Below are 17,050 nucleotides of genomic sequence, written 5' to 3'. Positions count from 1 at the left end.
GAGGTCCTCATATAGTTTTTTTTTAAAAATTCGGATGCCAAAAAGCGCAAGATTCTTGGGTTAATACACACGAAAAATGGCGGAAGTCGGGTAATTCCTAAAAATTGGCTTGTAAATGCGAAAATATGCGTGAAAAAAATGGTGGGACTATACATAATGTTTCCCCAACTCATTACGGAGGTTCTACTATAGTTTTTTTCAGAAAAAAATTCCAGGTGCCCCAAAGTTGCCAGATTCTTGGGCTAATACACATAAAAGACGACGAAAGTCGGGTAATTTCTAAAAAATTACTCGTAATGTGAAAATATGCGTGAAAAAAATAACATGACTATACATAATGCTTCCCCAACTCATTACGAAGGTCTTCATATAGTTTTTCAGAAAAAATTCCAAATTCCCCAAATTCCAAGATCCGTGGGCTAATACACATGAAAAATGGTGAAAGTTGAGTAATTCCTAAAAGTTGGCTCGTAAATGCAAAAATATGCGTGAAAAAATGGTGGCACTATACATAATGTTTCCCCAGCTCATTACGGAGGTCCTAATATAGTTTTTTTCAGAAAAGGCGGACAATATTTTTTTTCTGGTTTATATGTCACAAAATAGGAATACACGATTATCTCGATTTTCATGTGTTAGTCCATGAATTTTCTAGAATACGTGTGAACGACTCCGTTTGAGCTTAATTGTGGGTCTATTGGTAGCGTCCTATTAAATGATACTCATTAATTTTGAAAGACGAGCATTGTTTTTTTATAGTTTATATTTCACCAATAGGATTTTGGCTTTATCTCAATTTGTTGTGTGTATTAGTCAGTGATTTTTCATGAATTTTCTGAAATATGTGTGACCGACTCCATTTGATTTCAAATTGTGGATTCATTAGTGACGATCTATAAAATAATACACATTATTTTCGAGAGGCAAAAGTTGTTTTTTTGAAATACATGTGTCATGAAATAGAAATTCACGAATATCTCGATTTTTTGTGTTTATTAATATATCAATTATTTAGAATATGTGTAACTGACTCTATTTGAGCTCAAATTTGGGGTCTATTTGGTAACGACCTATTAACTAATACTTATAGTTTGTGAAAGGTGAACAAGAATTTTGAAGTTTATGTTTCACGAAACGGAAATTCAAGATTATCTTTCTTTTGTGTGTTAATATCTATGAATTTTGTATAATATGTGTAAGTGATTGTGTTTGACTTTAAATTTTGTGCTTCCCTTAGTGACAATCTATTAAATGATACTTATTATTTTTGAAAGACATAAGTCACTTTTTAAAAGTTTGTGTCACAAAATAGGAATTCAGGACTATTTCAATTTTTCATGTGTATTTGTCCTTGAATTTTCTGGAATATGTGTGTCGACTCTATTTTAGCTCAAATTTTGTGGATCCATTGGCGACGACCTATTAAATGATATTAATTATTTTCGAAAGGAGGACAACTCTTTTTTGGAGTTTATGTGTAACAAAACAAAATTCGGGATTATCTCAATTTTTCATGTGTATTATAGTTCATAAGTTTTTCAATATATGTGTGACTGACTCTGTTTGAGCCCAACTTTTGTGGATTCATGGGTGACGACCTAGTAAATGATATTCATTGTTCTAGAAAGACGGAGGACAATTTTTTTTTTAAGTTTATGTTCCACAAAACAAAAAATCTAAATTATTTTAAACTTTTCGTGTATATTAGTCAATTAATTTTTTGAAATATGTAGGACAACTCTATTTGAGCTCTAATTTGTTGCTCCTTGGATAACAACCTATTAGATGAAACTCATTATTTTCAAAATGCGGAAGTCACTTTTTTTTTAGAGTTTGTCTCACAAAAAATAAAAAATTTAAATTCTCTCGATTTTCTGTGTATATTAATTCATGAATTTTTCTAAACATGCATGACCTACTCTATTTGAGCTCGAATTTTTTGCATCCATTGTTAATGGACCTATTGAATGATACTCATTGTTTTAAAAAGACACAAGTCACTTTTTTTTTGGAGCTTATGTTTCATAAAACCAAAATTCAGGATTATCTCAATTTTTTGTGTATATTAATCAATGAATTTTCCGAAATATGTATGACCAACTCTATTTGAACTTATGTCAGGAAACAAAAAAGTAAGATAGTCCAATCAAAACTCAACTGATCTATAGAAGGGTTGCTAACTTCTATATCTGTCCTCTCAACATTTACACAATAAAAAATTGTACAAAGCTTTACTGATAATCTAAAAGACTATGTTACATTACCAGTCCTCCTTGAATGCTCATCTAGCAAAGTTCAAGCTCCCCTCTATAATCATTTCAGCAGCAGTACCCATAGCACCAACACCACTAGCTTCCAAAAGCGCCAGAGCTAATACTTCTTCGTCGCACCGTTTCAATCCCTTGCTGAGCCTCTTCAAAACTTGAAGATCCACCTCCAGAAGCCAGCTTGGTGTGCATCCCACTATCAAGCTTATGAACCCCGACACGTATGCTCTCCATGTAGCCTTGTTACAACCAAGTGATATTTTGCCATCTAATGCACTCGCAAGAAATTCCAAGTGTGCTCCGAGCATACTTGGTCGCCATTTGGATGTGGGTGACGAGGAATCCACCCCCCAACAAAATGTTCCACACAGCACTGCCAAGTATGCAAGGGCATAACCCCTTAGCCTTGCAACCATTCCTTCTGAGACACCACCGTTAGGCTCTGACCTATGTGCTGATATAAACCAAGATGGCAATGTTTCTTTCAGCAAAGATTGGACTAGACTTAAACCACCTGTAATCCAAACTAATGAAGCACCCAATGAAGCTGCAAGCTTGACACGGACCATAGCTGCAGCCAGAGAGACGTGACAAGATGCAGGGAATCCACTATCTGTTTTCTGACTAGAGAGAGACCTTATCTCACCTCTAGTTTTCTTGAGTTTCTCCAAATCCTTAGCAGGGACTCCACTATCTGCAATATCTCTGACAAAATGCATCAAAAGGGAGACGATCTCTTCTGACATAAACATGACATTTCTGACAGCTCTATGAACACGCAAGTAGAGTATACCAGGGGCAACAGCAGATATGCCACCAGAAAAATGCGAACCAAATCCATGACCAAGAAGAGAACCGACCCCACCGTTGCTTTCTATAGAAGATGTACCTATACCTAGTGTAGCTGTAAAGCAGACCCGAAGAAGTTGAACCACTGCATCACTGCTGTGGTGGAAAACAGTTCGGGATGCAGAGAAAACAAGAAAGTCACTCCAGCGTCTAACCTTTTGAGCCCATAGAGCAGCCATAACAGGCATACATGGCCAAGGACAACTTGTAGCCAGGTTACTCACTGCTGCGCCCATCAAGTTCAGAAAGCGGTCAGTATCTCTATCAAGTTTATATGTAATGGTGAGGCTCACAAGGACTGCCAGAGGCAAAGGAAGAATAGCTGGAGAACTTCCACCTACAAACACATAGCATTAGCTAAACATCGAAATAAATGAATGAATAGTTAAATTCCCTGCACCTACTTCCTCCTACACACAGATGTATATATTAGATAGATATGGCAGTCCAGGTCTATCACATAGCAAGCCAGGACGGTTTTTTTAACTGATGCATCAATGTTAGAATCGACAGACAACCCTTGTTAGCTATTTAGCTCAGGCAATATTATTCAATATGTCAAAACAGGAGATCAGAGATCTAATCCCCCAAAACCAAACATCAATGCCATGACAAAAAGGAACGGAAAAAGAAGGGGGTGGGAGTAGGTTCACGTTCAGTCTACTACTGTCTGATTCCTCACCATTCCTTTGAGAAATTTTTAACGGGTGATCAACTTGTCACTGTGGTAACTTAGCCCATAGGTTAGAAGAAAAGAGGAGGAGAAGTATTCTCTTATGCCTATAGTTCCTTGTCTTAAAAGGATTAGGTGATCAGGTGAAATCAGATAAGTGCACACCTACAGAGAGACTTGGGACATCAACACCAGTGTCAGCTAGGATTTTCTTAACTTGTTGTTCCACTGCTGCTAAATTTGCAGCAGGACTTGGCCAATCAGTTCCATTCATAGAAGCAGGCTTCCAAATACCCCGCGTCACTTCAGCTGAAAAGTAACTTGTAATCGTTGCCAAAGATGCAGGAAGAAAGTCAGCTAGATGCTTAAGACCTGAGATAGAGAAAGTGCAGCGCTCAATATACCAACTCATAGAACTCATAAAAAAATACAACATCAGCTATGAGATAAGTTCAAGTGTGTCATGTGAATTTTCCTCCTCTTTCTATCTTCTTTCACTGTGTTGCATGGCGAATAGATAGGGTCTATCAATATTCACTCTTTTCTATTTTGTTTGTTCTTTTTGGTCGGGGGGGGAGCAGCATTCAGGCATTGTACGATGTGCCTTGTAGGCTGTAGCTCTGACAACTGGCTTAAGTGTCCATTTGTGTGGGTGTTCTAGTGTATACCATTTTTAGATGTGTGCCTATCAAGCATAACGATTATTCTTGAAGCCTAATTGTAGACATTATGTCAAATGACTAACCTGTGGCTAGTTCACGTGGTGACAAGGTCCCATGAGCACATGCCGTGAGAGCAGCGTTAAGCACAAAAGGAACAGCTTCCAAAATATCCCAAGCGGGCAGCTTAAGATGAGGAGATATCTCTTCATTTCCAGACCCAGATGAGTTACTACCACTTGAAGTTGGAGGTATAAGGGACTGACCAGCACTATTTATTTTTCGGAACATGAAGTCCAGCAGTGCTTCAACTATCTGATGAACAGGAGTTCCAGGGACGAGACCTGAGAGAGGTGACGCAATACATGCTTGATGTTGCCGGTACCAACATTTTAGTTTAGGAAAAGAATCCATAAATATGGGTTCTCTAGGTAATTGACTGACAACTCTAGACAATTGCTTGCTTTTGCTTTGATCTATCAGCAAATCTTCAGAGAATGCCAACTGGGAGTTGCGAACCAGCAATAGGTATTCAGGAGTTAGATGGGATCCCACAGGAACATCTCTCGTGACATGCTCAAGCGGTGGCTGATCAAACCTCCACAATGTCAATAAAAGTGTGAATGCATTCGAGAAAACGGCATGTGAAGTAATTTCTTCCGACATAAGAGTCCATGACACATTGGGTGGACAAGAACCGAAGGCTTCACAAATTGGCATCAATGCACCAACAAGCTGTGGAACCTGAAAGAAATTTAAGTACAACATCAGCACATACGTTGGTTTCTCCATCTGTATCTTAAGCCCAGTTGCTACTCAGTGTACTTTTTTCAAAACCTATTGTCAACAGAATTTAGTTCTTCAAATCATTGTTCAGGTATCAATTGCCTATAGAACTAGCAAAAATACATTAAAGAGGCAAGCATCAGGATTTGACGGGAAGACACTTCTAACAACCATTTCTGGCCCAGAATCAATAAGAAATGCTAGCAATATGTCCAGGGTCCCAGGCTTCGGTGTTAGTGTAGTTTCAACTTTCAAACATGTTGTATAGGTCTTCCATACACAGATTTCAACATGTAGAACAGGAAGTAACTAATGGATATGTTTCAATTCATTAGTTAAGCCAATAATAAACGTTGAAATGGTGCACAGATTGATTCATTAGTGAAACCAACAACAAATGTTGAAATGGTGCACAGAGGACAAATTGCTTCTGCACATTTGTCAATCGGAGAGATCAGTAGTGCAACAATATGCCAGTATCTGATATGTGCCAAAGTGATTTTCACCGACATTAACATATGAATGGCACAAACATATTTCAGAAAAAGAAAAGTACAGCTGAAGAATTACCTACCAATCCATGCAAAGAAAATATCTGGATACAGTCTACAGATGTTATACCAACAACAAGAACATTCAGAAAAGGAGCATAGCTAATCAAATGGCTATCAGTTCCAGAATAATCAGAAGGAACACAAGGTGAAAGAAGCCTAGTGATGAATAGAACCGCATGTTCCTGCAAGCATGTAGATGAAAACACAGTGAAATGGGTGTGATAGACAAGAAATGAAACATACAAGATACCAGTTTTGAACTTGAGAATGACTTTAGGACACCAGTTATTTGAACAGGATGCCTTCATCTGAATTTATTTGCAAAGTAAAACCAAATATACTATAGATATATGAAAAATGATCTCATCCCTGAGGAGAGTATATTGTGTAGTTTTCAGATCCAAATAAATTTCAGCAGTCCTAATTGTAGCGAGAGCTTCTCAAAAGGAAACTATTTTTTCTCAACATCTAAAAGGAGGGTTCCTTCAGAAACAGATAGCACTTCATCTCAACAGAAAATGTTGCTTTATTCTCTTCTTCAATCTTCACCATCTCTACACTGGAGGGTTCCTTAGATGTTACTAAACTGTTCATGGGCATATTATCTAATGTTTGGTATTCCATCATTCTTAATGGCACAAGAAATGGTTTTTTTACTTCTTCACAAGAACTCAAACAAGGTGATCCTCTCTCTCCTTCTCTTTTTATCATTGGTGCTGAAGTTTTAGCTAGATTGCTTAACAGACTTATTCAAAATAATCATTTCTTACCTTTTACTATGCCCATGAAGGGGACGACTATTAATCATCTATCGTATGCTGATGACATTGTGATATTCACTAGTAGGAATACCAAATCCATTATGATGATTATGAAGCAAATTCACTGGTATGGAAAAAGTTCAGGCCAGAAAATGAACAAAAATAAATGTTTTTTCCTTACTGCTCCAGGTACAGGACCTAGTAGGATTAACAAAATCAGAAGTTCCACTGGTTTCCTTAACAAGGAGTTTCCTTTTGATTATCTTGGATGCCCTATCTATGTTGGGAAGAAAAGGAATGAATATTTTGAGAAGTTGTTATCGAAAGTTGTCAAAAGACTCAATGGTTGGCAAAGAAACATGCTTTCATATGGAGGCAAATACATTCTCATTAACCAAGAGGTCTCGGGTTCGAGCCCCCTTGGGTACGGAGTCGCCTTTGTTAGGGAGCGCTTTACCCCCCAATGTGGGACTTCCCGGCGCGAATCCGGATTTAGTCGGGCTCCAATGTGGGTACCGGACACCGGGTGGGAAACCAACAAAAAAATACATTCTCATTAAACATGTCCTCCAATCATTGCCTATATACACTCTTACTGTTTTAACTCCTCCTAAAGGTATTATCAAGCTCATGGAGAGACATTTCAATAGGTTCTTTTGGGGCTCCACAACAGATAAAGATAAATATCATTGGAGCTCGTGGAAGAGCATGTGTTTCCCGAGAAATGAAGGTGGATTAGGTATGAGAAACATGAAAGACATTTGTGATATCCTCAATATCAAGAAGTGGTGGGGGTTCAGGTGTCAAGATACTTTGTGGGCTAAATTCACTAAGGCCAAGTATTGTATCCAATCTCATCTTGTTGCTAAAGTTTGGGTATCTGGTAACTCTCATATTTGGAAGAATCTTACTCAAACCAGATCAAAAGTTGAGCACAATATGATCTGGAACATCCGAAAAGGAGATTGTAGTTTTGGTGGGACAACTGGACAGGCTATGGATCTTTAGCAACTTGCACTCCTGACCAAAGTCACTCTATCAAAATTCAAGTGAAAAACTTCATCAACAATCAGGTTTGGGATGTACAGAGACTACAAGATGTGTTGCCGCGTGACTGGTTCAGCATATCACCAATATTAAAATTGGTAGTAGAAGTGATTTCTTGATTTGGGGGGCTACTAGTGATGGCGTCTATTCAAATAACTCTGCTTGGAATTGCATAAGGAAAACTAGAGTGTCAGATCCTATATGGAAAAACATTTGGCATAAAAGTACTTCATTCAAAATGTCTTTCTTATCTTGGAGACTCATTTAAATCTAAACTACCCTTTAATGATGTTATTTGCAGGTTTGGAACGATTAAACTTAACACAGATGGATGTTTTCTGGAGCATAACGGAAAGGCTGGAATAGGAGGCATAGCCAGGGACAGCACTGGAGAGTTATCTTTGCGTTTGCTATTCCCACTGCTTATTTGCTAGACAAGATGCAATTACCTAGCATAAGGATAAGATACGACAAAGCCAATTTTTTTGTAAGCTAATTGTATGATCACTACTCACTAGATATGCGGGAATATAAAACAGTGGCATGCTTAAACATTCCCCTTTTTGCAAGGATTACTTGACAATCGTTGATGTATATTTGGGGTTAAGGCGAAGTCCCCCCCTTTTGTTGTGCTTCTACATGATTTATATATACATCGTCAGGATTGCAATCCTGGAAATTTAAAAAAAATAAAAAAATCTTCATCATCTACCATTCACTTCTACCAGCAAACACTTGATCACAGCTGCTCCCTTCTTCTATATCTCTCTATTAAAAACTCTTGTGAGCGGTGTTATTAAAGGCGCACTTAAGCCCTAAGGCGACACTCAAAACGCGTTGAGAGCTTTGCCTCGCTTAATGTGCACTTTTAGTGTCATCATCAAGGATCTAAGACATACTTTTCCTTGTGAATGAGCATCTCCTGAAGAGGCGACGTTAAGCCAATGATATTTCACTTTTTCGTAAAAACAAACAATTTCTTTGTCCATATATTTGTTATTCATGCTTATAATTATTAAGTCTTGGTATATATATATATGTATTGCGATTAAGGCCCCAATGGACCTTAGAGCTTTTTTGCACTTTTCGCTTTTCATAACACTGCTTGTGAGCCACTAGAAGTGGGCAGCCTGCTTTATCTAATTCGGCTCTTGTAGAGAATACACACCAGGTATACTCTCTCCCAGTCACACAAACACCCCACCCACCAGAGATGATATGGAGATCAATACCTTCATTCAGCCTCTTCATTGTCATTTACAAGATTAGTGATAGTGGACAGGTGACTGTTCTTCTGCTCCAACTTTGTTAAAATCTTTCTTTAATTTAACCTTATCAGGGGGTTGCGTATCCAACCTATTTGGCAGTGCTTCTCAGCCTTGTTTACTAATTACATTATTCATTTAACTATGGCTGTTATTTTTTTTTTTAAAAAAAAAACTAAAGATTAATATATATTTTTTTTTTATTCATTTAGTTAAGGTTGTTCTTTCCTCTGTGCAATAATCGTTTGTTTGGGAGGACACTTGTGCTAAGGTCATGAAATTTTTCCTTCTTGTCATGGGTTTATGGGAGGGTAGGAAAAGGAAAACAAGAAACAAGGTTTATTAGAAAAAAATCAAGCAAAAATGCAGGCTCTCAAAGAGGTTTCCGGAGCTGAAGATAGTTTTAAGGTTTTACTGCTAATACTAGTTCAATATTACCTGTATATTCCAACCACGAGCAAGAGAAGCCCCACAGAGAATAGTAGCGGCAGAAATCTTGTCTTCAGCTGGACCATTGACAGCAATCTCATATATTTTCTCTATTTCTGCTAAGCTTCCATCAAATCCATGAGCTTAAATTCAGTTGTCATACAACATAAATTTCAAGAAAGAGCATTTGATATTCCCAGACTTCAAAAGAGAAGGATTTTCAACTGAAAACCAGGTTATAGCTAAGAGAAACAAGGGAAAATAATTCTACTTAATGATATGACTGCAATTCCCAATATATGACCACCGACATGCATACTCTCAGCAATTTAGATTGATAAAACAGAAATCCAACTGGTTGATTTATCCTTAAACCTGCTCCAAAGCCCCAGAAGATGCAGTTTCAAGAGCTTAGCCACTGGGAATATTTGATGTTAAAGGTCAGCTTCTCTTTCAATTGGAGTGCACCAAATGTGAATACTTACAATCTGCAGATGTTTTCTTAAGTAAAAACTATAAACCCATTATTTTCTAATTATAAACTGTTTTTTATAACACATCTTTTAACTCTGAATATGCTTGAGAACTCCAAATACGACCTTAAAAGAAACCACAAACCAGTGGCATGGAATATAATTACTGCTTAAATCTATAGAGGCTTTTTTTAAGAATCATGCTATTTTCCAGCTACAAACAGATTTTATATCGTTTAGCTCTGAATATGTAGAAAACTCCTAATTTGAAATCAAAAACGGCCACTGGGGAACAACCACTACTGCATGGACCAACTAACCTTGGCAAATGATGGGATGAAGTGAGCAAACCAGAAATAAAGAAAAACATTCTTATTGTCAACTTCTAATACCTTGAAGCGGGTGTTGAAACCAATACACTGACCATTGGAGCAGTTAGGGGAGACCCCTTCATCAATGATGACCAGCTAGGCGATGGGCCTGACATGTTACGAGGCACTTGATTGAATTGACCTTTTACATATCCCGGCCATAAATAAGCAGACGTATCCAAAATGTTTCTAGCAATGCAAGCCTCAACAATAAGGTGCCACAAGCTCCCAGCTAGAAATAATTACAGATGATTAGCATACACTACCAGTATAACATACTTATGCATATAAGAGTTAAATAAGAGATGCACTAGATTGGTTAGGAGTTCCCAACATAGTCTAAAAGCAAATCTGCCCAAAAGTTAAAGGTAAGAAATTTAAAAAGTAAAACAAAGGCAAGGGTGAAGGACAGAGGAATAGCTGAGAGAGGTAAAAATATTCTCGAAAAGGTCACCAACCACATGGATGGGGTTGTGGGAATAAAGAGGAAGCAAATTCTAGAACTTGGTTAAATTGAAAAGAATACAAGATGGAATCCAGGCAGCAAGTGATACAAGGCTGACACAAGCCTCTCTTGAAATCTACTGGACTCACCACAATTGACAGGCATGTCATTCAATCTCATCCCATCAAAATACTCACTTCCCCCACTTAGCCCTGAGAGGAACATCATTGCTTTCAAAGCAGCTTGGTTTGCCAAAGGAATTGCAGGCAGTGGTGGGGTCAACAAGCCTTCATAATCATGCAGTTGCTGTAAGCTAGAAACCAAGGCCTGACGATGTTTTCCTGTGGACTCTGTTCTTTGATCACTAGTGCTGCTATCATTTTCCTCTTCTTTAATAATGTTGGTAATTGCTAGCGGTGTAATAGACAACAATAAGCATAAGCAAGTATCAAGACGAGGTACTGGACCCTCACTGGGATCCCTTTCCTAAATTGACCAAAAGCAGTTATTTAGTATATTTTCAATATCGAAATGAAGCTAACATTAAATTTGACCAGCTCAAATACGGAACTGCAGTTTCAGTTCTGATAAATAGTTTCATTTAACATTCTATACAAAGGAATAAAATTCTAGGGTAAGAAGGAAACCCTATAGTTAGTCCTTAACTAATAAATTAGTGTGGTTTACAGAACTTTGAAACTTGCAAGCACTCATAAGGAAAATCGTGTTACAAAAGAAGACCTAGAGCTGAAGAAGGAAAATGGCAGGATGGATAGGAAGCATAATTTTCTGCCATCTAGCAACCTGGATAAAGCTGATGAAAGAAGGGATATCTTAATTGATTCTTACTCTATTAACAAGCCTAAGGGCTGAAATCCACAACCCAAAAAATGTGTTCTTCCACGATGTACAGTTAACTGCCCGCAGAGCCTTCACCAGACCTGCACAATAACTCCAGTTTAGCAAAACACAATAGGGTATATTCAATATTGAACTTAGACCATTGACTACAGTATTTACCAGTAAGGGTGTCAGCAGCACTTGTAGCTGCCACTTTTGATCCATCCATGGTATCTTCAAGAAAGAGATCAATCGGTAGCCAGAGAACTGATGTACTAGCATCATCAAACCGACTAGCAGAAAGTGCAAGTGATCCAGAAGCCATAACAGCATGAAGAAATTTCCGTGAGCTTGTTTTGCATTCTCTGGAGAGGACTCCACGGTTTTTGGATATCAACAGTACCAAAGCCTCCGGAGAAATATTCTTAGAGTTTCTTAAAGCTGACGAGTTTGACACTAGAAGGTGAAAGTGCTGCATGAAAGAATCCCAATGTGTGGGCCTAAAGAAAGAAAAAAAAAACAATGTTTAGCTATCAATAATATCTCTTAGGCTAGCATAATGAGCATTTTGTTAAGCACTACTTCTCTCATAGCTCGACAGAATTGTAAGAAACAAAGCATTAGTAATAGACATGTTGATATTTGATACAGCACACAACTTAATGAAGGAATCTCTGTCATCTACTCATCCTACATGTTCCTACGTGCCAAGTAAAGAATCATGGATGTCAGTTTGTCCCCAAAAAGATCGCCAATTATTTCAATAGCCAGTACAGTGTTCATTCTACATAATCCTTCACGATGTTCAACTCTTTTCCCAGCAAAGCCATCATGATTGCTGATTTCCATTTCTTGAGTTGCAACTGGCCACCTAGACTTCTTTTCAGCAGTCAGTTCCAGCAGCCCCTCATCATCAAGTGAGGCATCAAGTAACTGACATACAACCGTGAAAACATATTCAATCACATGCATTCCACTTTCAGATCCCTGGAGTTCAAATATCCGGGAAAGATGAAGAGTATCATTTATTGATTCCATAATCCTGCAATAGCACCTCCAGACATGTTAACTCTTCTACTGAAATTCATCCGCAAAAATTAAACTAGCTCAAAACAAAAATTAATTTGGGAAATTTGAATCAGTCAAGAATATTAGTATTGGTCTTCATCCACATGGACATCTGTTTACCTCCCAGGAAAAATAGGAGGACAAACATTCACCGGACCATAAAATGAAAAAATTATCTCCAAGAAATTTCACTTGAGATAGCATTTGCACAACAGATTGAGGCATAAATTTACGGGACCTCACTCTGAATGAAAAGGAGAAGATATTGAAAACCAGAAAAGGAACAAAAGAACCTCCATTGACAAAAAGAGACAATTGGAAAAAAGAGTTGTGCCAAATTAATACTTCAATAGCAAAAAAGGTAATACTCTGGGACACATCATAGACTATGTTGTTACAGTTTGAAGATTCAATGAGTGTCCAAGGAAATTATTATACAGTGAGACATGAGCCACTGTGTCCAAAGTAATTCAAACTGTTATGAACACCTTAACAGAAGAGGTCCAGTCAACTAACACAGTCAGCAGCCAGGTAATGTGTTTCCGGGAGAACAAAATTTTAAGGCAAAGCACAAGAATACACAAACCTCCAACAGTGATCTCGTTTGGCAGCCTGGATAAGGAGTACGTGAAGAGTGAAGAAGGATTTGGAAGAAGCAAGACCTAGCTATAAATATGAAGTAGCAGTAGAAATGTAATATGCTGAGTTTTTATTTTACTGTTTCACTGATTCTATATTTCCTTTGAAATCCAGTTGAGTAGTGAAATCCAATCTATTAGTTCATTTCCGTTTTACTGTGTTGAGTTGGAATAGTAAAACACTACACAAACTGCATTTTTCTAGTTTTTGGGACATTATATAGCACTTGATAGTAGGACCAAGAGGAACCGTGAAGTCTCAGTACCAAAGAAGGCTTTTACAGAACATCAAACCATCATCCATAAAAATAATAATTTATGGATCAATCTAAAGAGAATACAAGAAAATGACTTGAAATAGGAGAATGGAATGTACTTTTGATAATTTGGACCATTAATTAGAGATGGTAATGAAAAAGCATATCTTTTTAGAAGTTCCATATAGAGCCCCTTCTAAATTTGTTCCTCTTATCCCATTTCTTTTACTGTTCCATTGATTCTATATTTTGTAGTCTAGTTGAAGTGATATCCAATCTATCAGTTCATTTCCATTCTTGTGTTGAGTTGAAACAGTAAAACATTACACAAACTACATTTTTTTAGATTTTGGGCCATTATATAGCACTTGATAGTAGGACTGGTATGAACCATGAAGTCTCAGTACCAAGAAGCCTTTTCCAAAACATTGAACCGCTAGCACCACCACAAACAATAATAACAACATACCAAGTGTAGTCCTACAAATGGGGTTTGGGGAGGGTAGTGTGTACGGCTGTACGCAGATCTTGTCCCCTACCTTGAGAGGTAGAAGAACATCAAACTACCGATCCTAGAAATAAAAAATATAGTCTAAAGCACCTAACAAAAGAAAAAAAAAACAAGTTCTTATGGATCAAACTAAAAGAATACAAGAAAATGACTTGAAATAGGAGAATGAAACTTACTTCTGATAATTTGGACCATTAATTAGAGATGGTAATGAAAAAGCATATCTTTTTAGAAGTTCCATATACAGCCTGTATGCCATCGGATAGCTCCTTCGAGCAGGAATTACTCTGTAATACACAAGGAAATAAAGTCAATACAATAAAATAGACTCAATGAATAAATCAATTAATTATGCCTCAAATTCCCCACTATCCGTCCTGCTTTATTCAACTCCATTTCAAATTGGTAATCAAAGTTAGACCTTTTTTATGCCAGACATCAACCTAATGCAATTCTCCTCGATTTCCAGGCTGTTAGTAAAAAGCACAAAATTGAAGGGCAAGAAAATGGCCCAGCAGTGTAAATAATATGACGAAACTGTTAGTTACACATTTAAATTATGCAATGGTCTTATTAGCTGCCAAGAAATTTTTTCACTTTTTTCTGGAGTTGAAAAAAAAAACTACTTTTTTTTCAAATTTCACAATGAAACACGGCCAAACGCTCACTAACTTTTCCATATTATTTACACTCCTAAACTATGTGAGGATCATATTAACCCCCTGAACTTTGCCTCGAATCCCCCATCTGTTCAGCCCTATTCAACTCCATTTTCAAATTGCTGATCAAATGCCAGCCATCAACCTAATGCAATTCTCTTCGTTTTTATATTTGGGATGAAATCACAAGGAAATAAAGTCAATACAACAAAATAGATTAAATGAATAAATCAATTAATTATGCCTCAAATCCCCCAATATTCATTCTGCTCTACTCAATTCCATTTCAAATTGGTAATCAAAGTTAGACCTTTTTTATTCCACCAACCTAATGCAATTCTCCTTCTCCTTTTTTCCGGATCTGTTCACGTTTGGCCATAGAACTCTGAAATTCATCTTGAAATTGAATTCCAGAATTTTCAAGAATTTGATAAACAACAAAAAGGTGTTTATACTCTTCTTTTTTTCACTCCAAATTACTCACAAAGAGTAAAAAGTAATTCCAATTTGTATTCATGGCCAAACACAACAACATAGCCAAACACCTACTTAATTCTTACATATTACTTACCCTCCTATACTATATGAGGATCATATTAACCCATCTGCCAGCTCTATTCAACTCCATTTTCAAATTGTTGATCAAATTCAGACATCAACCTAATGCAATTCTCCTCTTTTTTTTCAATTTGTGACGAAATCAATTTCATAAACGAAAAGTACAAAATTTGAAAAATTGAAGAGGAAGAAAATGACCTTGTAGAGAGAAGGGCGAGAACGAACAGAGGAGGGACAATTCTAAACACCAAAGCTTTCTCTAGAAGCTTCCAAGCATTAGGAACATTATTGGACCAACAAATATGAGATACGAGAAGTTCGGCAACGTCGGTCGACGGCATAGAGATGCCGGCGGAGTTGAGGCTGGAGGAAAGCTCCATGGCCCATACCAATGGATCGGTGTTTCTTTCCTGAGCCAATTTCGTCAGCTCCGTCACTCTGTCCCATTGGCTCGAATGTACGGTTACCGTTTCCATGGATTCGCCGGTCGGGAAATTGGATTCCGGCGGGTTACGTCGGCAATTATGTCGATGGCAGAGTATGTTGGCTTGCTGGAAACAGAGTCCCGGGTATAAGTATTTAGGGTAAAAAACTTACTGAAAATAAATTTAGATCCAATCTTTAATCAAAAGTTTTGGACTAAAATTTTAAAAATAGAAAAATTTAAAGTAAGTTTTATAATACGATTAGCTATATCGTGTGGGACTGAATGTTGATCGATCAAAAATTCACACGCTTAAAAACATTTAAATGATTGAAATAAGAATATTGAGATGGATTTGTAGACAAAAAAGAGATAGGATCAAGAATAAGCTATATTCAAAATAAGGTAAGGATGGTAATATGTGACGTATAAAATGAGAAATGCGGGACTGAAATAGTTTTGGCATATGAAGAGATTATGCACAGATGTTATAGTGAGGATTGAGGAGGTGTGGGAGATTGACTATAGCGGGAATTAGAGAGGGAAAGATAGCCGAAGAAGTATTGAGGGAGGTGATTAGACAAGACATGATTCACTTGCAATTGATCGAGGACATAATAAAAAAATATGAAGATCGAGAATTAAGATAAAAGGTCCGTAGGTAATCAAATATTTTTGAGCTTTCACTTATGAGTATCAGTTATTTTCTTTGATTCAATTATGGTATTATTTGTTGTTATTACTTGCACTCTTCTTTATAGTTTTTAGCATATTTTTTTTGTTATTGTTTTGTTTTACAAACTTAATTGGTAATATACTTACTCCGCCAAGGCTCTATACAATTATGCATACACTTCACTCTCTTCAAATCAGACTTATAACTAAGTCATACAAGTGAATAACTTATGAAACCAACATGAATTATGGTGTAGTGGTGGAACTGTTTCACCCTTAATTAGAGGTTTTGAATTTAGATTCTAGAAATAAAAAAATTCTATTGGGAACGTCATCACCCTCAAATGAGTACTGTAGTGCGCGATTCAAATTTAATCGAGGCTCTAATACAAACTCCAAACATAAAAAAAAAACAAAAAAAAAAAGAACTTGGGGAGAAAAATCATGCAAGTAAATAACTAGCTATTACCCCTACTTTAGTCATTAATTAATCGTTGAAAAATGAATTTGATCCTTTTATAAAATATACTATTAAAGTGTATTTTATCAAGTGTACATTAAAAAAACAAAGTCTTGCTAGTTGTAGTTCTTTTTATTCTATTTTATAATTTGACTATATAACATGTTTAAAAAATTATATGCGTCAGCTTGATCATATTACTGACCCTGCAAATGGATAAGAAGCAAGAAGGTTCAATTAAATTATACGAAAAGAAAGGACAATAAGTTTAAGCTGGATAAAGATGGACATAAAATTGATTCATTTATAATGACTCCTTAAAATACATAGTACATTAACGATAGTGGAGTCTAAGATTTAAAACTTACATCAGTTTTAAAT

At 36.8% G+C, this 17,050-nt stretch overlaps 1 protein-coding gene across 2 annotated transcripts; it reads right to left on the bottom strand.

The window, feature by feature from the left end:
- Positions 1-2,117: 2,117 nt before the first annotated feature.
- Positions 2,118-15,723, bottom strand: LOC102599520 (mediator of RNA polymerase II transcription subunit 33A-like). 2 transcript variants are annotated; one of them, XM_015312529.1, is made up of 12 exons: positions 15,309-15,723; positions 14,070-14,180; positions 12,114-12,461; positions 11,600-11,919; positions 11,429-11,520; positions 10,729-11,065; positions 10,156-10,366; positions 9,300-9,414; positions 5,809-5,970; positions 4,535-5,192; positions 3,955-4,161; positions 2,118-3,453 (listed from the first exon to the last, which is right to left on the bottom strand). In XM_015312529.1, exons 1-12 carry the CDS (start codon positions 15,584-15,586, stop codon positions 2,282-2,284), a joined length of 4,011 nt encoding a protein of 1,336 aa, XP_015168015.1. In that variant the 5' UTR covers positions 15,587-15,723; the 3' UTR covers positions 2,118-2,281. The 2 variants fall into 2 exon arrangements, with proteins under 2 accessions (XP_015168015.1, XP_015168016.1); XM_015312530.1 differs by lacking the exons at positions 14,070-14,180; positions 15,309-15,723 and adding an exon at positions 13,502-13,568.
- Positions 15,724-17,050: the final 1,327 nt, after the last annotated feature.

This window comes from Solanum tuberosum, unplaced genomic scaffold (genome assembly GCF_000226075.1).
Source record: "Solanum tuberosum cultivar DM 1-3 516 R44 unplaced genomic scaffold, SolTub_3.0 scf00208, whole genome shotgun sequence".
NCBI lineage: Eukaryota > Viridiplantae > Streptophyta > Magnoliopsida > Solanales > Solanaceae > Solanum > Solanum tuberosum.
Note: the sequence above shows the minus strand (reverse complement) of the source record. Positions and strands in the feature narration are given on the sequence as shown.

Coding starts and splice junctions, on each gene's coding strand:
- LOC102599520 (XM_015312529.1), bottom strand. CDS start 15,586: ATGGAAACGGTAACCGTACATTCGAGCCAATGGGACAGAGTGACGGAG. Junction 9,415..10,155: donor GTTTCAACACCCGCTTCAAG/GTATTAGAAGTT, acceptor ATTTGATGGAAG/CTTAGCAGAAATAGAGAAAA. Junction 5,971..9,299: donor CTCGTGGTTGGAATATACAG/GTAATATTGAAC, acceptor ACATGCTTGCAG/GAACATGCGGTTCTATTCAT.